This window comes from Schistocerca serialis, chromosome 5, assembly GCF_023864345.2.
Source record: "Schistocerca serialis cubense isolate TAMUIC-IGC-003099 chromosome 5, iqSchSeri2.2, whole genome shotgun sequence".
Lineage (NCBI taxonomy): Eukaryota > Metazoa > Arthropoda > Insecta > Orthoptera > Acrididae > Schistocerca > Schistocerca serialis.
Window position 1 is genome coordinate 418,662,718 of NC_064642.1, and position 27,424 is coordinate 418,690,141.

The window sequence follows — 27,424 nt, forward strand, 5'->3', positions numbered from 1 at the left end:
CTCTAAAAGAATATATTTATGACCCTTACTCCCCCAACTGACCATTATAAAAATGACTTACATAATACATTAGTCCAGTGGTTCCGAAACTTCTTGTTACTGTGTACCACTTGACTTTTTAAAAATTTGGGCATACCAATCAATAATTAACAAATCATGAGGTGGGGGAGGGAGGTCAGTGCTCATCATAATATGCACAATTTGATTCCAGACACAAGCTTCCTTTGTATTATAATACCATTTAATGTAAAATACAACAAAGCAAAAACGACGACAATAAACCATTCATCGCATAATCACTACTGCAGCACTACACATTTGTACACTACCTAAGTTGGCAGCACTCGCAAAGCTACAAGTAAACTTTTGAATAACCAACAAGGCCTGATAAAAATATAGTAAATGTCAAAATAAGATGAATCATTCCTGGCCAAGACAGTGATGACTAATGAAGAGAGGTGTGACGAAGGTACAATCCAACCTTCCAGTGTCCTGAGTACAGTCCAAAACGAACATTCTGTGGTGCTACTATTTTCCTTAACATTATACATATGGTACTTTTATCCATTTTTTAAATTTAAGATGTAATTTTATCAGCCATCAATCCTCATCACTTTGCCTGATATATTATGATTCACCTACAGAGCTTTCTCATATCCTACATGTGGAAATTTCTGAAAAATTTGTGGTACGGGTGGCCACAAGGACAAGGGCAAACACAAGTACAAGTACAAGAGCAAACACTAACAGGTTAGGATTTAAAAAAGATTTAACTACCACAAGCATGGGAGTGAATCTCGGAACTTCCAATTTTAAATTCATTGTGAATAATTATATACTTCAGTAAGCTGCTTTTCTCTTCTTGCTACCGATTAGACTAGACATTCTGCAGTCTCTGTTCATTCCTCAAGAACCTTAACACTGTACTCCCTAACTGTCTTTGCACTTCCTTCTTTTCTCAATGGATTATTGCCCTGATAGTTGATCTCCACCTCAGTAATTACTTCACAAAAGGTATTGCCTGCAGCAAAAGCAACAGTGTCTCCATGGTGACAGCTCGTCCTCCTCCACAACAAAGGCACTTGTGGGTGCAGTGTCTGCAATGCAAAGCAAAGCTTATTCTAATTTGCAAATAAGTTTGCCAGATGCCTTATGGACTGATAATATCCTGGTTAGTAATAGACTCACTGCACCATTTCTTCTGATGACAAATGATTTGTCACCACTATGAAGCAACCACAGACCCTTATCATTCAATACTTTACAGGTCTTGAAAAACTCAATGCTCTTTGTGTTGATTAGACTACCTATGAGACGAAGGTCAGCCTATATAAAATCCTAGCCTCACATCCCAAACGTAGCATGTCCCTGCTTACACAACCTAAACCATCTGTTATTCCACCCTTACGCCTCTACTGCTCACCATCCTGCAACTCATTATGCTATGAGTAAGTCAGCTTTGCCAAATTAGTATATAAAGTTCTACATGTACGTGGCAAATAATCAGCTATCTGCACTGACAAGATGTAGCCATCCACTACATTGAATGCCTGGCTGTTTAACATGTTGCACACCACTACCTAATATCTCCAGCAGCTGCTTAATAACCATGCTCTTTTTGGTATTGGGTGATGTATGATGACATTAAGCAATATGACGAAAATTTACAAAATGTGGTTTTACACAATTACTTTTTGAAAATTTACAAAACATAATTTACATACTTTTCTTTTATTACAATTTTCTTTTTGTTTTATATTCCTATCACATATACAAGGATATTATACTCACTCATTCACTCTCTCTCTCTCTCTCTCTCTCTCTCACACACACACACACACACACACACACACACACACACACACAGCAGAGCACACAATTTGAATAGTTGGAGGTGGTATAACACAAGTCTTTTTGCACACATTTTAAATTAGTGTTTATTTCTTTTGCAAAAATCATCCTGCAATTACTTTCATATTTTTTCCCACGCGTAAGGACAAAAAATTCAGACACAGTACAAAAGCAATTATCATGCAAGAATATTTTTAGATTCTTATTGAACAAAGTCAGATACTTCCTCTTTTTTTATTTTCTGATGGCAGACTGTTGTACAGTTGAATGCCTGGGTTAAAGGCTGAGGTATGCATTTTTTTTGAACAACATGGAGTTCAACTTTCTGAAAATCAATCTCCCTCACTAATGACTTCATAAAAAGTACTGTCCACATTAGAAGCATCAAACAGCAACAGTGCCTCTATCATGGATATTCACAATTTTGCTGAATTTTGCAATACTACATTTTATAAACTTATACATTTTTCAGATGTACACACCGCCAAGGGGTAGAATGAGTGACTTTTGAAAGAGAGGTCTGCAGCTATTAGTTGGCATTACTATCTCAGGTCTCTTCTGGCTGAGGAGAATGTCTGAGCTAGATGTGCAGTCTCCCCAGACTATGATACCATAAGGCATTATGTTATGAAATCATGCACAGTAAGCAGCGCAAACAGTTCCTGGTTTGTGCAGTATACAAGGATGCACAAGGCATAGCACACTTTGTTACGCTTCCTATGTTTTGCTAATGAGCTTTTCCCATTTTAAGCTGTCCTGTGTCCATAGGCTTAAAAATATTGTTTCTGGGGGGGTGGGGGGGGGGGGAGGATTTTTAGTGCCATGCAATTTCATATCAGGTACAGATTTCTATCATCTCAGGCAGAAGTGCAGGTAAGTGATTTTCTTTGTGTTGACTATCAGGCTGCATCTGTCAAACCTGTAACCCAGCCACCTGTATTTTCAGTTATGGTCTCTTGCAGTTCATACTCTCTTCTGCTGGTAACAAGGACACTAGTACCGTCTGCAAAGAGTGTACAAGTGGTGGCACTGACGTTCAACAATAACGCACTCATGTAGAGAAGGAACAGAAATTGTCCATGCATTGAACCGTGGGACACATCTTATGCAATATTGTCATAGTCAGAGTAGTAGGGTTTAATATGACCTTTGTTGTTGTTGTCTTCAGTCCTGAGACTGGTTTGATGCACCTCTCCACTCTACTCTATCCTGTGCATGCTTCTTCATCTCCCAGTACTTACTGCAACCTACATTCTTCTGAATCTGCTTGGTGTATTCATCTCTTGGTCTCCCTCTACGATTTTTACCCTCCACGCTGCCCTTCAATACTTAATTTGTAATCCCTTGATGCCTCAGAACATGTCCTACCAACCGGTCCCTTCTTCTTGTCAAGTTGTGCCACAAACTCCTCTTCTCCCCAATTCTATTCAATATCCTCTCATTAGTTATGTGATCTACCCATCTAATCTTCAGCATTCTTCTGCAGCACCACATTTCAAAAGCTCCTATTCTCTTCTTGTCTAAATTATTTATCGTCCACGTTTCGCTTCCGTACAAATACTTTCAGAAACGACTTCCTGACATTTAGATCTATACTCGATATTAACAAATTTTTCTTCTTCAGAAACGCTTTCCTTGCCACTGGCATTCTACATTTTATATCCTCTCTACTTCGACCATCATCAGTTATTTTGCTCCCCAAATAGCAAAACTCCTTTACTACTTTAAGTGTCTCATTTCCTAATCTAATTCCCTCAGCATCACCCAATTTAATTTGACTACATTCCATTATTCTCGTTTTGCTTTTGTTGATGTTCATCTTATACCCTCCTTTCAAGACACTGTCCATTCCGTTCAGAGCTGCTCTTCCAACTCCTTTGCTGTCTCTGACAGAATTACAATGTCATTGGTGAACCTCAGTGTTTTTATTTCTTCTCCATGGACTTTAATACCTACTCTGAATTTTTCTTTTGTTTCCTTTACTGCTTGCTCAATATACAGATTGAATAACATTGGGGAGAGGCTACAACCCTGTCTCACTCCCTTCCCAACCACTGCTTTCCTTTCATGTCCCTCGACTCTTATAACTGCCATCTGGTTTCTGTACAAATTGAAAATTGTCTTTCGCTCCCTGTATTTTACCCCTGCCACCTTTAGAATTTGAAAGAGAGTATTCCAGTCAACATTGTCAAAAGCTTTCTCTAAGTCTACAAATGCTAGAAATGTAGGTTTGCCTTTCCTTAATCTAGGTTCAAAGATAAAGCATAGGGTCAGTATTGCTTCATGTGTTCCAACATTTCTACGGAATCCAAACTGTTCTTCCCCGAGGCCGGCTTTACCGGTTTTTCCATTCGTCTGTAAAGAATTCGCATTAGTATTTTGCAGCTGTGACTTATTAAACTGATAGTTTGGTAATTTTCACATCTGTCAACACCTGCTTTCTTTGGGATTGGAACTATTATGTTCTTCTTGAAGTCTGAGGGAATTTCGCCTGTCTCATACATCTTGCTCACCAGATGGTACAGTTTTGTCAGGACTGGCTCTCCCAAGGCCTGCAGTAGTTCCAATGGAATGTTGTCTATTCACGGGGCCTTGTTTCGACTCAGGTCTTTCAGTGCTCTGTCAAACTCTTCACGCAGTATTGTATCTCCCATTTCATCTTCATCTACATCCTATTCTATTTCCGTAATATTGTCCTCAAGTACATTGCCCTTGTATAGACCCTCTATATACTCCTTCCACCTTTCTGCTTTCCCTTCTTTGCATAGAACTGGGTTTCCATCTGAGCTCTTGATATTCACACAAGTGGCTCTCTTTTCTCCAAAGGTCTCCTTAATTTTCCTGTAGGCAGTATCTATCTTACCCCTCATGAGATAAGCCTCTACATCTTTACATTTGTCCTCTAGCCATTCCTGCTTAGCCATTTTGCACTTCCTGTCAATCTCATTTTTGAGACGTTTGTATTCCTTTTTGCCTGCTTCATTTACTGTGTTTTTATATTTTCTCCTTTCATCAATTAAATTCAATATTTCTTCTGTTACCCAAGGATTTCTACTAGCCCTCGTCTTTTTACCTACTTGATCCTCTGCTGCCTTCACTATTTCATTCCTCAAAGCTACTCATTCTTCTTCTACTGTATTTCTTTCCCCCATTCCAGTCAATTGTTCCCTTGTGGTCTCCCTGAAACTCTGTACAACCTCTGGTTCTTTCAGTTTATCCAGGTCCCATCTCCTTAAATTCCCAACTTTTTGCAGTTTCTTCAGGTTTAATCTACAGTTCATAACCAATAGATTGTGGTCAGAGTCCACAGTTGCCCCTGGAAATGTCTTACAATTTAAAACCTGGTTCCTAAATCTCTGTCTTACCATTATATAATCTATCTGATACCTTCTAGTATCTCCAGGATTCTTCCATATATACAACCTTCTTTCATGATTCTTCAACCAAGTGTTAGCTATGATTAAGTTATGCTCTGTGCAAAACTCTACCAGGCGGCTTCCTCTTTCATTTCCCTCCTCCAATCCATATTCACCCACTATGTTTCCTTCTCTCCCTTTTCCTACTCTCGAATTCCAGTCACCCATGACTATTAAATTTTCATCTCCCTTCACTACCTGAATAATTTCTTTTATCTCATCATACATTTCATCAATTTCTTTGTAATCTGCAGAGCTAGTTGGCATATAAACTTATACTACTGTAGTAGGCATGGGCTTCGTGTCTATCTTGGCCACAATAATGTGTTCACTATGCTGTTGGTAGTAACTTACCCACACTCCTATTTTTTTATTCATTATTAAACCTACTCCTGCATTACCCCTATCTGATATGCCCTTGATCATTGTATTTTATTGTTACTCTGTTTCCTTTTTGTGAGATATGAGCTGAACTATTTTACAGGGATCCCTCAGATGCCATATGACCAATTAGTCTACTAGAATTATGTTGTCTATGACATCAAATGCATTTGACAAATCTAAGAAGATCCCGACTGTTTTTTGTTTTCTATCTAGAGTACTTAGGGTGGAGTGCACGTTCTCATATTTAACAGTTGTTGTGTATTTATTTTTCCTGAAATTATGTTGAGCATCAGAGAGAATTAACTTTTGTCACTTTCATACAATCTGGAAATGCACCTTTCTTCAATGGTGAATTGTGCATGTTAGAGGGTGAGGTACTTGTTTTATTTATGCAGTTTTTAATGATAAAACCTAGAATGTCATCAATTCCAGAGTGTTTATTTTTGAGGGTCTTTGCATTTAATTTCATCAGCACTTGGTTCCGAGAAGAACATAGAGGCTACAAAATTTTGTATTTTGTATATTTGGTGTGGCTTTGTAGCTGCTCTAGAGTTGTTGTGGATCACAGTAGTGTTTACATCTTCACAAGACAGCCAATTTGTTTAATTTCTTATGATGCTCCACACCACCTTTGCTTCGTTTGAGGATGTTGCCACATAGTTTCATTTGCTGTTTGCTTAGGTTGTGCTATAACTTTCTTAAGGACTTTGACATATTGCTTAATACATCTCTCTTGAGAGGAAAAGAGATTGTTATTTTTTAAGTACTTCAGCAATTTTCTTCCTTCTATAGGAAATCTTTATGCCAGTCATTATCCATGGCTTCCTTTCGGGTTCTTTTGATTTAATATGTTTCAGTTTGAGAAGAAAAGCAATACTGAACTGTTAAAGGAATGTATTTAAAAAAGATTCCATGTTTTTGGCCGTTATCATCAGCTTGATATACTTCATTCCATTTTTCTACTGTTACGGAATCACCGAAAGTTTTCATATTTTCACCACTGTAATTTCTTACTTTAATGTGTATTTTTTGTTGCAGCCTGAAGGGAGGACATTTGTGAGGTAGAGGACTTGGCAGAGTGATAACTACTTTCTGTATCCAAAGGTTCTGTGACCTGGTAGAGATAGTATATTTGGCTGTTTCTGCCAAATATGTTGCAGTTACAGTGGGATTTGAGACCTGAGAACTCAGCTTGTCTTCCCCCCCTCCTATCCCCCCCCCCAAACAGAAAAACATATCAGATTTTGCTTCCATACTGATAAGAAAAATGTAACAATGTGTAGGAACAGTGGCTGACACATCCCGTTTCATTCAAGTTATAGGTCATGGTCATGGTCATTTCAGCACGAAACACTTAAGTATGCCACTGGCCCGTATCTAGACTTTTACTGTCTCCTGAAGAAATGAATACTATTGCATAGAATCTGTCAAATTTTAAAATCAATTTAATTCCAACTACAAACTGATTCTAGCAAACTGCTGTGTACATGTGGTAAATGTTTATGCCAGCGTACGTGGCACAGATTCCCTTGCTAGGCAGCACAATAATATTTGCTGCACATTCAGCACCCCCCCCCCCCCCCCTTCATCCACTCCCCCACCCCATATCAGTACCGCACTCATCCAAGTTCCTCCCTCCACCCTTCCTGCAATTCTGTGCTTGAAATACTGTGAAAAACGGATTGCAACATCTTCTAGGCTGCAGGTAACATGCAACAACAGCACGTAATACATAAATGAAAGATCGCAGTCATTCGACCATATGAATGTCATCATAGAGCGCTAAGGCTGATAACAATTTTTATCCCAGTATTCTAACATGTGAGCAGTGACTGTATTTCCCATTTGCAACTCATTTAGTAAATCATTACGGTCTCTCACAACCCAATAAAATATTGAGCTGGGTTGTGAATCAAGTAATTTTTTTAAGGGACAACTTTTTGCTTTTGTATGTAACCTTTACTTAAAAAGCAGCATTAAAATTTGTATAGAGCATCCATATATGTAAGAGAACCTTTAGTGCAAAGTTGTTCAAACACAACAAGAGTTTGTAAGACTGAAATTAATGCTATTTCCTCCCGTTCTTCATAAAATTATCAAATTTTAAGCACAGCAATACATTGTAGTAGCAGATGGTTCACAGTTTCTTGTGCATCCCTTGCACTAGCACTATGCGAGTCAAATGTCACCTGATTGTTCGAGCACCATCGATACTGTATAGTGCACTTCAGCATATTGAGAGATCTTGAGCCCGTTTGAATGTAAGTATCATTTGCCTAGCCCCGCTCTTCTAAATTCTTCAAAGTAAATCTGCATGTGATCTCAACATGCAAAACTTCATCTGTAAATGTAAGAAGACCCTTATATACTTTATCAAATTATGTAAAAGTGTTGCCTAAGCAGCAGCGGTTTGCTCTGTGAAATACAAGATGAGCCTGTATTTTTTGAGTGACAAATTTGGGAAGTTAACCTCGACTTACAATTTGTAAATATGGTGTACAATGTCTGTTGGAGAATGGTAACAGCACGCAATAATTATAATTGTTTCTCAAATTTCAGTAGCAACTAGCTCAAAATCCTATCTGTGTTTAAATAACCAAACTGGTTGAAACTTCTGTATTTCACGGACTTTATTATAAATATGGCAGCATCTCCATCTTTCTGACCTTTTCAGCAATATTTGGATGCTAGTGTAACCAGGTATGTTGACTGAGCAAATTTGGTCTGATTTCAGCCAGTGTCCTGTAACGCATACGACATTTACAAATTTCCAGTCTGTTATGAGTAAGAGTTTAATGTCTATTTGTCTTGTACAAATCTGCGTGCCACAATATGTCAAAGAGCAATATATTGAGTATATAATCCTTCCACTTTACCATACAATGGAGTTTCCAAGGTAACTGGGAAACAAATCTTTCTCTCACCAGAATTTATTAAAACGTGCAGGTGCACACGCACATACCTCCCCCACACCCACACCCACACACACAACACACACACACACACACACACACACACACACACACAATTTTGTCTTGTCATGTAATGCAGATATCCTACAAGCATGCAGTATTGAAACACAAGATACATCAATGACAAGTAAATGCATTGTATCATTACTAACGATTGCCTGACATACCTTCTGAGCTTCGTCTCTTTCCTGTTTTAGGATCCTGACGTTCTTTTCAAGGTCTTTTATTTTTTGTTGCACATCACTTTCAGTGCCCAGGTCTTTCCTCTGATTTGTTATCTGTTGAAGATCTTTCATTTTATCTTCCAACTCTGAAATTATTTTTTTACAAATGTATAAGATAGGTTTGATAATAAGAGAATTAGTGTGGATACTACAAAACTGTTGAAGACATAGATTATAATATAAGTACTGGTATATGAATTTTCTTTTCTGTCATCATGATTCTGAAGAAGATTTTAACTTTACTATTTGGCATGAAAATTATTTTTCAAATTATTATTACTATTATTATTATTATTATTATTTACTTCTTATTATTACTACTGTTACTGATTCATGGTTAATGCCTAGAAATTTGAAATCTGACAAGAGTTACCTTATGTCCTGTTTCAAAGTGCTTACAATTATGTTTACTCTCCATAAATAATCCTAACAGCATCAACCATGCATGTGATTGTATACTGCGACCAAAAGCCGTCATGAAAAGTCATCCAAATCTAGACAGTTGATACTGGGTCACAGATGATATTTATACTGATTATGAGCTAAAATGTCCAGATAAGAGCTATGCCAATTACAAGGTGTACAACTTTGCTTCCGCCGTTTGCCAATAGGTGACGACAACGGCAAGTAGGGGACAAAAGAAACAGATCGCAGACATCAGGCAGTTAGCTTGGACCTCGGTCAACATAACTCATTCAAACATTTGTCGATTTGTGTCTGCATCATAAAGTTGTTCTTGATTGAAAATGTCAGTTTACAAGCTTAATTCTTGTCATTTGCGGGAGGTGTTACTGTTTTGTTTCAATATGAAGAAAAGAGCGGCTGAGTCTCATCAAATGCTCTCTAGTAGGTATGGTAAGGATGCTATTAGTGAAAGAACATGTCATGAGTGGTTTCAACGCTTCAAGAACGGTGATTTTAACATCATAGGCCGACATAGTGGTGGAAAAGAGAATGTTTTCGAAGATACAGTATTGGAGACATTGCTGAGTGAAGACTCGCATCAAACTCAAGAAAAATTGGCACGATTAGTGGGAGTGACACAGCAAACCATTTCAAAACATCTCAAGGCTATGGGCATGATTCAGAAAGGAACTTGGGTCCCGTGTGAGCTGAAAACAAGAGACGCTGAACAGCTTTTGTGTGTTTGTGAACAGTTGCTTCAACAGTAAAAATGGAAGGGATTTCTGCACCACACTGTGACCGGGGACGAAAAATGGGTTCATTACGATAACCCTAAATGCAAAAAATCATGGGGATATCCCGGCCATGCTTCCACGTTGACGGCCAAACCGAATATTCATGGCTCCAAGATCATGCTCTGCATTTGGTGGGACCAGCTCGGCGTCGTGTACCATGAAGTGTTAAAACCAAGTGAAACAATCACAGGTGCTTGTTATCAAACACAATTAATGCATTTGAGCAGAGCATTAAAAGGCAAACAGTCGCAATACAGTGAGAGGCACGATAAAGTGATTTTGTAGCACAACAACACTCAACGCCACATTGCAAAAGAGGTCAAAACGTACTTGGAAATGTTAAAAATGAGAAGTCCTGCCCCACCCGCCATATTCTCCAGACATTGCTCCTTCTGACTATTACCTGTTCAGATTAATGGCGCATGGCCTGGCTGACCTACACTGGCGATCTCATGAAGAAGTCACAAATTGGATTGATTTGTGGATCACTTCACAAGATGAACAATTTTTTCGACACGGGATTCGTACACTGCCCGAAAGATGGGGCAAAGTAGCAGCCAACGATGGAAAATACTTTGAATGATACATGTGTAACCAATTTGTTTCATTAAAGCCTCAAATGTTGGGGAAAAAATGGCGGAGGCAAAGTTGTACACCTTGTACATGGATCTCTCATTATCCAAGTAAGCAACAAACAACTCATGTATCAAATATGATCTTGTAGTGGGCTCTGAAAACTGGTACAAAGCCTAAATGAATGCTAACATTGCTTCAACTGCCGAGGAACATGAAATGAGGTGCAAGAGTGAGAAAGCTTCCATAGGGGAAACAGCTTGTGGAGTTTAAGAAATTGTAAAATTGTACAAATGAAATGTTTACCTCAGGAACGTAAGCCTTAACAGAAGGCAGCGAAACATGATCATGATATGGGCTTTGCTAATGTTTTCATTTGTGCAAAAGCACTGCATCAATGCAAAAACCAAATAAATTTTAATCATGACAGTGGCTTTAGCCTGCCTCCTCTCAGTGCTACAAAAAATGTCACTTGGGCATGAAAACATAAACAAAAAGAAGGCACCACTCAAGCCCACCCTCCAGCCTCTTGGACAATGAAAAATGCTTGCTCCAATCATCAATGTCACTGACCGGCCAATCATGAACATTTACAGCAATAAATGTGGGTAATAGCCTTCCCAAATTTGCAAAAGTCCTACAATGTTGCCCAGTTTACAGCTTGCAGACAAAAGCCTCAACAAGAAGGACGACACGCTGGATCTGAAGATTCTGAATTGAATGACACAATTCAAATCCAAAGAATTTTTAATATCAAATGTCTGCAAGTTCAGAATGGCATTGCAGCTACCATGAATCACTTCTGTGTGTTGTATAGTTTATACCTCATACTGATGCCTTCCTGTGGAGGAAGAATTGCTTTCTGCTATTAGGTAGTTGTGCCACAAGTATCCTATAGGCTTAAATTCAGTTATCTCACAAAATTGTGTGATATAAGAAAGCACATACAAGAACGTGATTTAAGTGTATGACAACTGCAGATAGTCAATATTAGTCAATATTACTGACATTTCGCTTTTGGAGAATGTTGTAAATGTGTGCCTTTCACATGAGCTATGCACTTTTATCATAAAATTAAGTGTTATAACCTTTAATCACTAATAAATTGTGTGGATATACAAACGTAGAAACAATAGCTGGTTACATGCTACCAATTCCGTATCGGTCATTCGACTGCCGTGCCGTGACATGCGGCCGGCGCCGTTCGTAGCTAGGTGGCGTTCCCGCGCTCAGCCGAGTTGCGGAGCGCCTCTATTGCCGTTTGCGCGTACTGACGTGGCGGCACTATTAAATGTCGTGGCACTGTCACAACATTAAGTACTTGTAAGTTCTCACGTATGACAAAGTACTAGTTCTCAGAATGTCAGCACGAACTGTAACAAATGTTACTTCTCCAGGAACCATTATTAAAATGAGAATATAAACGAAGACAGATTCAAATTGGATCTTGATCCAAGTCCACTACTTTCCCTGTTTGCATACTTCTTGTTTTACTGTATATGCCAATATATCTCCTTTCACTTATTTCTGAGTTATATTCTTCAGTGTTTCCTGTCCATGACCTTCACTGGCCATTTATCCACTTTTTTTAAAATCCCATTTTCTTCTTACTTTTACTTTCCACAATTACTACAGCAGCTCAAGTTAAAATTACTTGAAGCTTCAAGTCTTCGGCAGTCAGTTTACAACGTGTGTTTTGCCAGTCTTTGAGGACAAATACAGCAGCAGTGCAGCAGCTGTGTCAGTGCCAATGTTGTTGAATGTTGTCTTTCATTTTGTAGTATCATGTTTGGGTATTCTTTTTTTCTTCTGAACTTGTGTTGGCAAGATTCTTTTTTCTTCTAAACTTATGCTGGCAAGTTAACAAAGAACTTCTGGTAAGAAAAGGGGGTCACATTACACTTTCACTGAGTATTACATAATTGATACATTAAATTTTGCCATTTACAATAACATTAACATTTTATTCTCATCTTGACATATTTTACTACTGAACAGAAGCTCAACTACACAGTTATATCTCTGTTGTTAACTCAGTTTCATTTGCCATTGAAAGAGGGAGGAGATGGTGTGTAAAAGTGATGAAAATAATTGGGCTGCACTTCTGGTTAGTGTGCGTACTGGTAAGAAGCCTGACACCAGTGTAAGAATTTATGAAATGCTTACGAGATAACTGCAAGGAACCAAATAAAAGGATGGAGCATAATTGCAAGAAATAAAATGAAAGGCTGGAGTCCAGCACATCGTGGATCTTGTGGCTGCTGTAGAAGATGGACCGAACACCAACCTTGCAAAGGTGTTTACTAATGTGGTCAATGATATTCTCAACATAAGGTAAGTGCACTGCTGGTTGCAGTTTGCAGACATGCCCAATCCAACCACCACCCACAACAGATAAACTCAGTCATCCATTCTCTGACTACACGCATGCAGTGCCTAAGTAATGCTCACAAAATAACATATGAGCTCAAAAGGCTACAAACAACATTCTTGGCCAGTTGTTACAGCCCTAAATTGGTCCCAAAGCCATGGCAATAAATAATGAAGGCCAAAAGATATGTAGGAACTTGGTAAACTGCAGCCAGCACAGCACTTAACTTACAAGAAGAAAGTCACTGACTAGACTGGGAACACCCTCGCCGGTTGGTGTCCAGTCCATTTTCTGCAACAGCAGGATGTGCTAGGCTCCACCAAGAACTAGGTAGATAATCTGCACATTGCATGTATGTCCAAGGTGGAATGTGAGTGCAGAGAAGTCTACATCTGCAAAATCAGCAGGCCAGTAGCAATTCAGATATGGATACAAGAGCACTACATTCATCTTGGACAGCACAACAAATCTGCAGTGACAAAACACCAGAAAGACTGTGGCAAGGAATAAACTTCAATGAAACCTGCATGCTTGCCAAGCAACCAGAGATGGTGAAGCTCAAAATCACAGAAGCCATGACAATATTTAATTAAAAACACCCTAGTAGCATCAACAGAGAGGATGGACTTGGGTTCTGATGGCTGGTACCCAGGATGGTGCAAGCCAAATACGCTACACTAACATGACACATGAGGATTACCAGCAAATAACTGCTGTCATGCAGTCAACATCCAGCATGAGGAAAACATGAGTCTACACACCTTTCACTGATGACAATCAATCATGGCACAACGAGCCATAATAAACTTTCCCAGTCCCTCCACCACTAGATACCAACCATACCAATGTGCTTTTTTTTCCCATAATGTCATGCTCCATGAGCTGTCTTGATGAAAACTCAGTGACTTTGGACAGCACAAACACACCAGTAGACCCAGGAGGAGGCCAATGTAACCATGGTCGTAACATTGGTTTGATCATTGACCAGCAGTAAGGTTTTATAATATAACACAGTACCATCCCCAAAAAAGTTTTCATGTTAAAATGTGCACTGTGAAAATAGGATGTATAAGTGTTACTACTCATTAAAATAAATAAAGTTTAATCGGTGGGGTGAGTCTGGAAGAAATTGCAAAACAGACAGCCTTTCTTGAATAAAATCTTCTTGGTTTACAAGATGCATCCTTTTAAATAAAACACTCAAGGTTTCAATGGCTATCTTTGCCTTCACCATCAGGAGTATAAAACCACTGACTGCTGGGACTGGCATGGCGTTCTGCTTATATGGGCACTATTGCAGCATTAGGAACTAATCTGAGAGGGCCAAAATGAAGCGTGTGCGGAAGGTGAGTTGTGTAGTTTGTAGCAGCTCTGATCTGCAACAGGACCAATCGCATCAGGTAGCAAAAGGCACGTGCATCACATCTGAAACTGGCGCTATTGTTTCCTTGCAGGCCTGAATCCATACCGTACCAAGTGTGTACCCTTGGTCTACATTAAAAGTGTTCCTGTTTATTCTAATCACGCCCTGCTCATTTATAACAAATCCTAATACGATGACACGAGTAGGGTTCCCATTCATCCCAATTTTTCCAGGACCATTCATCCTGATTTTTCCAGGCCAGTCCCAATTTTTAACAAAATGCTCTGGTGTCCCCAAAGCCTCTGTGGGAACAGTGAAGTATCTCAGATTTTTGTCTCATGCTGCGGTGTTGTTGTCTCCCCCCCACCCCCCACCCCCGGAACAGTGAAGTATCTCAGATTTTTGTCTCATGCTGCGGTGTAGTTGTCTCCCCCCCACCCCCCTCCCGCCCTCTTTCCCACACCTGTCTTAACACAATGTTGTCCTTGTCAAAGTTTTGGAATGTTGACGTCACTTCATTCGCACAGAGAAAATAAACTGTACTGGTCATCAAGTCTGATTGTATCAATTTTCTCACGAACTCTGCATGTGTTTGTACCATTTCCAGATTTATATTAATACAGTATACCCTTCCTATTATGTTCCCAGAATTAACATTTTCCCGCCATTTACAAGATTTTTTTATCGCTCCCATCCAATTTCCTATGTTGACAATATTAATTCACACCCGATTTTGTGTCAACATATTCACAATTTTCCTGTGATTTACGCTTTATGAAAAAATTTTTGGGGAGAAAAAACTGACATAAAATGACACTGGCATGACATTGGGTGTCGCGAAGTGTTTACAAGTATTACATGGTGAAGTTTCTTGACACTAGGGCACTCCACTCAGTGAGTGATTGACTTGTGACAACATCCTGGCCTAAATTCCAGCCATCTTTAACACGTCTCATAGAGGGCAGACATGTGACACTTTTGACGGTGATCCATCTATCAAACGAGCTGTCAAGATCAGTGCCTCCTGGTGTTATTCGTGTAGGGTACACTATGTTCCAGCATCAGGTTTCACAATCTCACTTCCATTCGCCCTCAATGAGCCAAACAAAATTCTGTATTGTACTATCAGTCAACCACACCACAGAGATATACATTTCAAACTTTCAAATAGGTCAGACAATGGAACAACCAAGTCACGTACTTTGAAACATTTACGAGGACAGCAAAGAGGGTTGCTCGTATCTGTGCCCAATTCTCACTTTCAGAGGGTGTTGGCTGATTTGCTTTTTTGAAGTCACGGTAAGATTAACATGGTTATTTTTAATTTATTATCTTGAGAAGTAATCACTGCATTACAGTATACCGTATATATTTCACTTACCACAGTTCCTTTTTGTCAAAATATTGATTTCATCTTGCAGTTTTCTCATTGCACTTCCTGCATCACTTGACCTTCCCTCCTCATTGCCTGCAAAACATAAAGTGAATATTACTACATAAACCCAAAATACAACAAAAGCAATGTTACATTGCATATTTTTTACCAAGCTGTAACTGACTCTCTCCACAACCTTTCATTAGATTTCATTATGAGCTGTTGACTGAAAGGCATCAGATTCATATGGTAAGCATTTAAAAATTTTAAGCTTGTACCACAAATTTAACATCTTTGTCATTACAAATTATCACATTATTTTAACTGTGAAATAATGATTCATTATGTAGCATTTTTGATTTAAAGAGTACACTGATTTTTGTTTGTGTAAGACCTAGCATAGTACTGCAAAATATTTTCAATGTAATATTTTGATGCCAATGGGTAAAGGTAACTATGCAGTTTCGAAGTTCCAACCTCTTTGGAAGGCATTCAACTTAGTAAAGCAATGTAATCTACTAAAGAAAATATATTTTATACATTAATGGCTAACCACATAGTACTAAGTCAACATTTTTACACATGATATGGTTTTCTATGATGAAGATTTATTTGATAAAAATTGCAGTGAATGCAGTTTGATCTTGATAAAATATCAGCCTGGTATAAAGACTTAACAGAAATGTAAAGCTTTGCACTGTAAAAAATGTAATATCTAACAATTAAGAACTATAACTTAACAGTTTTGTTCTATAAATACAAGAAACAATATACAGAACTGTTTAGCGACAATCAAATCAGCTCTCTCCTAAGTAAAGAGAATGGAAGACTTTAATTTATTGTTAATGTACTACGAAGGTGCACTTATGAATGAAATAAGAAGAAACATCTGTATGTGGTACAATAAAAGGTGCCAAATTTTTACTGTTTCTCATTTCTAATTAGGTAAAAAGAGTACTAAGGGTGGAAGAAGGGCAAGTCTTCTGAAATCCAAATTAAGTTGAGTAAGTAACAATAATCCTACAACAAGATTAAACTTTGTGAAACCATTACCAACAGCTATGGACCAAAACATAAGTCTGGGACAACACAATCACAGAATATTCTTCCATACCCATGAGTGAAAGGGCTACATATGTATGAATAAAAAATATCTAATTACTGGTAATGGTATCAATTGTTTTTCAGAATCCTTACCCTCATAATGTTGTTAGCATATGTCTGTGAGAAAATTAATCTCATTTTTCCCTGTTACTTATTACCCTGCAATTCTTCCACTACACATAAAGACAATAATCCTTGGCTGTGCTTCTCTCTCTCTCTGGACATAACAATATGAGAGAAATGGCTTACAAACACTCTTCTTTCAACATGCTAACCTCATTATATGACTTTAAGCCTCATATCACCTCTTCCTTGATCCCGGAAAAATTCATCTTACGTAACAACTCACTCTGTCACTCTTGCACAAGGGAACTGTTACTGTAAGTTCTCATTACAAATTTCTAACATCACAGAAGTGTATCTAACATTTCTTAAGACTGCCTGATTCCTATTACGTAGTTTGGATGAGAATATTCAATATGCTTCCTAACCACTTATGCCTTCTGACACCCACTGCAGTCCCAAACATAAGTCTGGGACAACACAATCACAGATTGTGGCTCATGATTGTGGCTCATGATTATTAAATAGTTAACTTCAATTTTTTCAGCTCAAGAATGTTTCGGAACAGCTGGGAGGCATTTGATTTTGTGTACCAAGGCTTATAAATTTTTCTTTGATTTTGTACACCAAGGTTTATAAATCTGTCTTTGATTTTGTACACCAAGGTTTCTAAATTTGTACAAACATTGAAATTCTCCCTTTGCCTTCTCGACCTTTTTTCCATTTTGTAATCATTATTACCATACAATAGCATGGTTCTTAACATACTTCTAACTGCTTGCAGTACCAACAAAATTATGTCTGTATGTGCACTAAGAGATTTTAAGCAGTTCTGTTGTGTTTTGGCCATCATAATAATTGCTTCAGGTAGTTATTCGAAAATGTTTGTATGTACTGTCAGCAAAGAAATCTCAGCAGTTCCAGGCAGTCATGTATATTTAAGTCACCTCTAACAATAGTATAGCATGGCTGTCACTTTTCTCTCCTTTCAAGGTCTGTAACTGTGTAACTGAGTCTGGTGACTAGTAAAAACACCGGATTAATATGAGTTCTGATTGGGCATATATTTTAACCTAAAAAGTCACCACTTGGTTTTATTTCTATATATCTAACTATTTTTCTTACCTGTCATACACTTCATCCCTGGGAAATCAAACCTATCTTTCAATGTATTCTCAGTCAATAGAATCAAAATATAAACAGCTTATCCATCTTCTATAATGACACAAAATGTCCAATTTCATTCAGATGTGACACTTATTTGCTAATAAGTATGCTAATACATTAATACATGAACACTAATAACATATGGTAACAATTACTATAAGATAAATTACGGCAATGCAACATATGGAACGTACCAGACAGAAGTTTTGTAAGCCTTAAGTTTTCTTCTTCCAAATCTAAGATTCGTTTTTCAACTTCAAGTCTTTCTGAAGGTGTGATTCCATGTGCTGGTATACAACCCAGATCAGAAACTGAGCTGAAGGGAAAAAATTGAAATACGAATTAAATAATGGAGTTGTAGAGGACCTGACACACATCTTTTTAACATTAATATCCACCTAGAGGATTGGGATTACTAAATCATCACATCTAAATATTCATAACATTTTATGACATTAATGGACTCATCTGGAGTCAACACACAGTACATGTAGAAATCACATTAGTCTGACACATCTTCATAAGTATGAAGTCCCATAAAAAATGTGTAGTGACTGCACACAAGTCATTAGCTCATGTGGTTTTCAGCCCCAGTTGGTAGATGGTGTACAAGTATTATGAAGGGAAAGCAAAGAAATAAGCCAATGCAGTCTGTAGCATCTTGTTCAAATATGTAAATGAATCTTTATCCCCTGCAATAAAAAATCTGTAGGTTTGTTGTTATGGTTGTCATGGACACAACTGCTAACACATAATCACTCAACTTCTCTTAATCCAACTGGCTTTGATGTGGTAATGCACGATTTTCAGATCAGTGGACCTTTTTTTCCTGCCAGTTACAAAGACTTTGACAAAACAAAGAAAAAACTGGAGAAAAGTATTAGGTCTACAACTTCGCTTCAGTTGGTTTTTTTTTCTCAAAGTTCATGCAAAAAACTTACAAAAAATTTATGATTCAAAGTGCTGGCCATCACTGGCTGCTACTTTTCCCCATCTAATGGGCAGCATGAGAATCCCACAGTGGAAGAACTGACCACCTCTTAAGGTGACCCATGAATCGATATAATTTTGCAGTTGTTCATGTGACTGTAGGTGTTTGTCAGCCAGGCTTCGTGCCACTGATGGAAAAAATTGGTAGTCAGAGGGAGCAATAGAATATGTGAGGGATGGTGTAGGGCTTCCAATTTCAACTTTTGCAAATATGTTGGGAATGAATTTGCAACATGGGAACAAGCATTATCGTGCTGAAAAACCACCATTTCATGTCTGTCTCTCTATTGTGGCGGTTTGTCTTTCAGTGCTCAGTCGAATGCATCAACTGCTTTTGTTAATGATCTCCTGTGATTGTTCCCACCAGTTTCAGTAGCTTCTAAAACCTTCTCTTTTGCACTGACTTGGCTGTCTTTGACATCAAAATCACCATTCTTGTTGCATCGGAGCTATTCTCTACATGTTCTTTCACTAATAGGTGTCTCACTGTAAGTCTTAGACATCATTTTATGAGCCTCAGCCACAGATTTCTTCACGTTAAAGCAGGAAATTAAAATTTCCTACAAATGACTAGAATTGGGCTCATAAGCTGACATATTCAATCTAGAATAACATTATGAAGCAATCACAAATCCACTGATATTCCAATAGTGCTATGTTTACAAATGCCTAAGCTTATCTCATGACACTCATTACCTACCACCTGCACCACTACTTGTGCTGCTACTGCTGTCTACAGCAAAATGGTGGAAGCAAATTTGTAGACCTAATAACTGTGTGTATGTTTCACATGACTATGAATGCACAATCAAATAATCAAGTGCCAAATTTCAAACCAAACAGTTCAAATCCCATGAATTTTTTATACTTGATCGAGAGGCAATTACAAGAAAAGAGAATATGCATGCACACACACACACGCACCCGCACGCCCACACCCACGTGCGCGTGCGCGCGTGTGTGCGCGCACACACACACACACACACACACACACACACACACACACACACACACACACACACACACACAAAGTTTAACTTATGCAAGCTTTTGGAGCCAGTGGTTCCTTCTTCTGGCAGATGATTTGAAGAGGAAGACTGAGGGGTGATGGAGAAGGACTGGAGAGCTTTAGGAAAAGGAGTACAGTTCGGAAAAGTCATACAGAACTTACCGGACGGGATGAGAAGGAAAGACTGATTGTTGGGACTGCTCTATATGAGATTTGAAAACCTGAGAGCTTAAAGGTGGAAGATGGGTAATATGTGAGACAGACATTACTGCTAAAACATCGTGCATGAGTTAATACGAGCACACAGCAAACTGCATTGCATGTAACACTGGTGGGAGGGAGGACGGTGAAAAATACATAGGTCACAAAATGAAGATGTAGGAAACTAAAATGGAGTGAAGAAAGGAGTAGTTACTGTGAAGAAATGCTGAGATAGAAGGAATTAATATAAATTAAGGCCATGTGGGTGGCGAGAACCAAGGACACCTTGTTGCGTTAGTTTCCACCTGCGGAGCTCTGGGAAACTGGTGTCTGGGGAAAGAATCCAGATGGCACGTGTGGTGAAACAGGCATGAGGTCATGACTGTAACATTGTAGAGCATGCTGTGCAAAGGATATCGTGTGTTGCAGGTATATACCCTCTGCCTATGCCCACTCATCCTAACAGATAACTTGGTGGTAGTCACGCTGATGTAAAAAGGCCAAACAGTGTTTACAAAACAGCTAGTATATGACAGTATCATTTCACAGGTGGCTCCCCCCTTGATAGTATATGTTTTTCAAGTTACAGGGCTGGTATAGTTGGTGGTAAAAGGGTGCATACGGTAAATCTTGAGGTGGGGACAGTCACAGGGATTGGAGTGATAGGGTAGAGAGATAGGGGCAAAAGGAGCATGGATTCTGACAAGTGTATTGCGGAGGTTGGGGGGGTTGATGAAAAGCTCTTCTAGGTGTGGTGGGCAAAATCTCAGACAGAATCGATCTCATTTCAGGGCACGATTTTAGGAAGTAATGGATGTGTTGAAGTAGCTGATTAATACCATCAAAACCAGGATAAAAGTGAGTGGTGTGCTTCAAAGCTGTTTTCTGGAGGGATCAGCTGTACCAGGATTGGATGTGATGGCCCAGGAAATCTGCTTTTGAACTAGGCTGGTGGGTTAATTGCATCCAGTGAAGGCTGAGGTGAGAATGGTGGTGTACTGCTGTGAAGATCCTGCATCCGGACAAATATGTTTGCCTCAAATGCCAAGGCTGTATGGGATGGAACATTTGACATCGAAAGGATGGCAACTGTCGAAATGTAAGTACTGTTGTTTGTTAGTAGGTTAATGTGGACAGAAACATGTAGCTGGCCTACGGCAAGGACGAGATCAACATCAAGGAAAGTAACATGGGATTCAGAATAGGTCCATGTGTAATTTAATAGGTAGAAGGTATTTAGACATTCCAGGAATATTAACAGGTCAGCCTCACCATTAGTCATATGGCAAAGATGCCATCGATGTATCTAAACCAAACCAAGGGCTGAAGGCTTATGGATGCCAGGAAAGCTCCCTCCAAGTGACCCATGAAAAAGTTGGCATAGGAAGGAGCCATCCTGGTTCCCATCGCTATAGCCCTATCTGTTTGTAAATCTGCTCCTCAAAGGCAAAGTAGTTGTTGGCAAGTATATAGTTGATTAAGGTGAGCAAGAAGGATGTCATAGGTTAGGAATCAGACGGGCACTGACTGAGGAAATGCTCAGCAGCAGACAGACAATGTATGTGGGGGATACTGGTGTAAAGGGAGATGGCATCAGTGGTGACAAGCAAGGTTTGTGGTGGGATTGGGACGGGCACAGATTTCAGACAATCTAGGCAATGGTTGGTATCTTCAAAATAGGAAGTCTTTTTGTTATGGGTTGCAGGTGTTGATCAACTAAAGGAGATATACATTTGGTGGGTGCTTTGAAGCCAGCAACTATAGGACAGCCAGGATGATTGGATTTGTGTATCTTAGGAAGAAGGTAAAAGGTGGGGGTTATAATGAGTCATCCCCCCTATATATATATATATATATAGACACACAGACAAACACAAACATACACACAAAATTCAAGCTTTCGCAACCAACGGGTGCTTCGTCAGGAAAGAGGGAAGGAGAGGGAAAGACGAAAGGATGTGGGTTTTAAGGGGGAGGGTAAGGAGTCATTCCAATCCCGGGAGCGGAAAGACTTACCTTAGGGGGAAAAAAGGACAGGTATACACTCGCACGCACACACGTATCCATCCTCACATACACAGACACAAGCAGACATTTGTAAAGGCAAAGAGTTTGGGCAGAGATGTCAGTCAAGGCGGAAGTACAGAGGCAAAGATGTTGTTGAATGACAAGTGAGGTATGAGCGGCGGCAACTTGAAAGTAGCGGAGGTTGGGGCCTGGTGGGTTACGAGAAGAGAGGATATACTGAAGGGCAAGTTCCCATCTCTGGAGTTCTAACAGGCTGGTGTTAGTGGGAAGTATCCAGATAACACAGACGGTGTAACACTGTGCCAAGATGTGCTGGCCGTGCACCAAGGCATGTTTAGCCATAGGGTGATCCTCATTACCAACAAACACTGTCTGCCTGTGTCCATTCATGCGAATGGACAGTTTGTTGCTGGTCATTCCCACATAGAAAGCTTCACAGTGTAGGCAGGTCAGTTGGTAAATCACGTGGGTGCTTTCACACGTGGCTCTGCCTTTGATCGTGTACACCTTCCAAGTTACAGGACTGGAGTAGGTAGTGGTGGGAGGGTGCATGGGACAGGGGGCAGTTACAAGGGTAGGAGCCAGAGGGTGGGGAAGGTGGTTTGGGGATTTCATAGGAATGAACCAAGAGGTTACGAAGGTTAGGTGGATGGCGGAAAGACACCCTTGGTGGAGTGGGGAGGATTTCATGAAGGATGGATCTCATTTCAGGGCAGGATTTGAGGAAGTCGTATCCCTGCTGGACAGCCACATTCAGTGTCTGATCCAGTCCCGAGTTTATATATCACTTAAGCTATCAATTCTTGCATAGGTTAAAATTATCTCAGCAGTTTCATTAAAAGAATTCATATGATTTTGTATACGATGTATTATATTTCAGGCTAAAATGTATAAAAAAGAAACTAATGTTTTACAATCAATATGTACTAACAGTTAAAATTACTCTTCTATTAAGACTAATAGAAATTACAAAATTTCTGGTACACTTAAAATTCATATTAGTAATTGCACAATCAAATGCTAATTATTAAATTTGTTTCTGGATTTATCTATGAAATAATGATATAATTTGGTAAAGATTCTTCTCCTGTCGAGAAAGTTTGTAAACGCTTTTGCTTTGTAACCTTTTTGGAAATTGTGAGTACTGCAGAATCTAAGGTAGCGATGGGCATGCCTCGGATGGAAACGCACGTATTTTGCTAAACTTGTCAACAACAATGTACTTATTGGTTTTCTGAATGTGGAAATTATAAAAAAAAGTCGGTGTGATTTAGAAGAATGGGATAAAATAAAAAGATATTCATAGCAACAGGCAACTCTTCAACAATTATTTTGTCATCAACCTATGAAATTGAAATTTTCAGCTGCAAGAAAGTTCCCCTAGACAAGACTTTGAGATAATCAAGATAAGTAAAAAGTTCTTCTTTTGTTATATTGAAAAATAGTGAAGATGCTAAGACAATGACTTAAACAGTGATGTGTGGGAGGATAAGATTATAAGTTATGGTGTTGGCCGGGATCTGTTGACTGATAACAAAGTTTTGTCTGTCGCAGAAGAAGAATGGATTTTGGATACGTGTATTTGCACTTTTTATGTAAATGAAGATTCGAAAGCTCCAATTACTCGACAAAAGAAAACCTGAGGACTGCCCGACAAAGTCGTATCAACAGTGACAAGAATTTCAAATAATATCAACAATGATAGACCAGATGAATTGAAACGGGACTTCACAACTGCGACGAAAGATATCAGAAAAGATAAGTACAAAACATTTGTGAAATTAATTCTTCTTGGTGGACTCATGTAACTGCCAGCAAAACGAATAGAGACAGTGTAGTGGTGATGAAGTGAAAGCTGTAGGACACAGCCTAGACATGTTTGAACTAAGTAAAAGTGTAGAAAGCATAGAAACAGTGAAAACCGATATTATGCGGTTGATTTTCGCGAAATTGAGTAAAGTTACTGATCAGTTAATAGAAATAAAAAGAAATAACAATAGCAAATTTAGTGCAGTCAATGATCAGTTAACGGAAATACAATCTGAAAACAATGATAAAATGGACAGGGTACAACACCAAGTAGACCACATAAGCAATCAGGTTTTGGAACTGAAAAATAGGATGTCAGAGGGATTAAAAAGTGTGAATGAAAAAGTCGATGGATTAGAAGATAAATTTATTGTTTTGGAAAATGTGATCAAGGCCCAATCTGCACAACAAATGAAGAATGTTGATGATGTAGGAGTTGAACAGAAAGTTGTAGCAGAAAGAATGTAACAGAACTTTAGTAGTTTAGATCAACAAATATTAAAAACTGAAAACAGTATGCTAACTAATATAAATGTTTTGGACCAAAAAATTTCATCAGTTCAGGAAAATTTTATTCACAACAATCCGTACTCAAATAATGGTATTGCGTGGTCCAACATTACAATTGAAAGTTTTCCATCAGACTATTTACATCCCATGGACTTTCTACACTACTGTAGAGATAGTTTCATGTCAGGCATGAGTAATGACCAAAAGATTAAATTTGTTAAAAGATGTCTTGAAGGCGGAGCTCTGTCATGGGTAAATCTAAATTTAAGTCAGTGGGAGACATAGCAAAGTTCCGAGAAAAGTTTTTTTAGATAAATTTTGGTCAGAAAATGAACAACGGAGAATTAAAAGTGAATTTCTGAATGGTCCAAATTATAGGAATGGGGTCAGTACACTGAAAGAATTTTCTAAGAATCAACTTAAGAAATTAGCACACCTTGACAGGCTATTTGATAAAATGACATTAATTGATGCACTAAAAAGGAGATTACCTGAAAGGTTGCAGAGAGATTTAATACACGAACCTGACTATTGTCTAGAACAATTTTTACGATATGTACACACGCTGAATAGGGTAGTAGAAAAAAATATGTACCGTGATAATCTTAATGAGAGATATCACAATGGTAACAACTACAAAAACAGAGATAGTGGTAATTTCAATCAGGGTCAAAATGGTAATAGAGACAGAAATTTTGAACCTCAGAAGAACAGGAGTAATGGAAATAACCATGGGCAATATAATAGGAGAAACAATCATAGAGGCTATTATTCGGGAAACAGTGGTGCACCTCAATGAAGGTCCACAGTTTAAGGGTGAAGAGACACAACACATACATACTAATCACAAACCAGAATGCCAGAGTAATGAGAATTTTGATGTAGCATGTACTAATGATTCCTTAAATAGTGTTATTGATATATGTAACACAAGTGATAACTGTATTGGATCTGAATTAGGTGGTATTTTTATGTAGATGAGAATGAGAGCTGTGAAATAACTGAGATTGGTACGTTTGAGACTGGTAGCTTATTGCAAATGATGGAGATGAGGTATGTGACTTTGATAGTGATGAGACTTGTGATGTTAATGATGTTGATGAAGTAATTGTGGAAGAATATTATGATGATGATGAGTATCAGGTATTTGAGGAGCTTAAGAATAATGAAGTTCCTGAGTTATTTGCGAATACACCTCAGGTAAGTGATGGATATTATGATGTAAGTGAAAGTCATGGAATACCAGTACAGTGAAAGCAGTTTTTCATTAATGTCATGCAGAGTAATGATACAAACAATAAAGGTGAGTTATTTGTAAGCCTAGAGAATAAAGGTGAAAATTTTTTGAAATTTGTTTGGGACCAAATTGATTATAACATAGATAAATTTGCATTCTGGAATACGTTAGCTGTGGTTAATCAAAATCTGTATCCACACTGGTGAAATGAAGTAAAAGAGGGTCTAAGAAGGAAATGTAATTTTGACAGTGATATTTTTGTTTTCCTTCTGTAATAAGTGATGTTAGTTGTCCTATGGAACCCACTAAGTATGTTCAGTATGTTCAATTCTTACCTAATAATACGTGTAACCAAAGTAATGCTATGATACCAGTTAAGTTGGTAAAACCTTGCAAAAACAGTGCAAGATGTGGCATTTGATGATATCGAAAATGATCTCTTACATGAAGTGCCTAATAACAGATGTGTGAATTCAGATTTTGGATGTCCTTACATTAACATTACGATTGATCAGTGGGAACAGAACTGTTTGATTGATACAGGTAGCCTGATTTGTGGTACATTTGAACAATTTAGAGACAAAATCCAGTATAGTATGAATTTTATAGAAATGCCCATTGTAGGAGATAAGATCCTACCCCCATGAACCACGGACCTTGCCATTAGTGAGGAGGCTTGCATGCCTCAGCTATACCGTAGGTGCAACCACAATGGAGGGGTATCTGTTGAGAGGCCAGACAAACGTGTGGTTCCTGAAGAGGGGCAGCAGTCTTTTCAGTAGTTGCAGGGGAAACAATCTGGATGATTGACTGATATGGTCTTGTAACATCAACCAAAACAGCCTTGCTGCGCTGGTACTGTGAACGGCTGAAAGCAAGGGAAAACTAAAGCCATAATTTTTCCCGAGGGCATGCAGCTTTGCTGTATGGTTAAATGATGATGGCATCCTCTTGGGAAAATATTCCGGAGGTAAAATAGTCCCCTATTCGGATCTCGGGGCGGGGACTACTCAGGAGACTGGTGTTCTGCGGATTGGAGCGTGAAATGTCAGATCCCATAATTGGGCAGGTAGGTTCAAAAATTTAAAAATGGAAACTGATAGATTTACGTTAGATATAGTGGGAGTTAATGAAGTTCGGTGGCAAGAGGAACAAGACTTCTGGTCAGGTGAATACAGGGTTATAAATACAAAATCAAATAGAGGGACACAAAGCCCACACCTACCATAGTAGTGCAAGTATATATGCCAACTAGCTCCACAAATGATGAAGAGATTGAAGAAATGCATGATGACATAAAAGAAATTATTCAGATAGTGGAGGGAGACTGGAATTCGATAGTAGGAAAAGGAAGAGAAGGAAAAGTAGCAGGTGAATATGGAATGGGGGTAAGGAATGAAAGAGAAAGCCGCCTGGTAGAGTTCTGCACAGAGCATAACTTAATCATAGGTAATAATTGGTTTAAAAATCATGAAAGAAGGTTGTATATGTTGAAGAGGCCTGGAGACACTGGAAGGTTTACATTGATTATATAATGGTAAGACAGATTTAGAAACCAGATTTTAAATTGTAAGACAT

The 27,424-nt window shown here is 38.6% G+C and overlaps 1 protein-coding gene across 1 annotated transcript in view; it reads right to left on the reverse strand.

The window, feature by feature from the left end:
- LOC126481445 (serine/threonine-protein kinase Genghis Khan) overlaps positions 1–27,424 on the reverse strand; it is a 382,862-nt gene that overhangs the window by 207,154 nt on the left and 148,284 nt on the right. The window contains exons 9-11 of the mRNA XM_050105210.1: positions 18,257–18,378; positions 15,735–15,821; positions 8,791–8,933 (exon numbers count right to left, since the gene is read on the reverse strand). Coding sequence (XP_049961167.1) covers positions 8,791–8,933; positions 15,735–15,821; positions 18,257–18,378 — 352 coding nt within the window. The remainder of the gene's footprint in view (positions 1–8,790; positions 8,934–15,734; positions 15,822–18,256; positions 18,379–27,424) is intronic.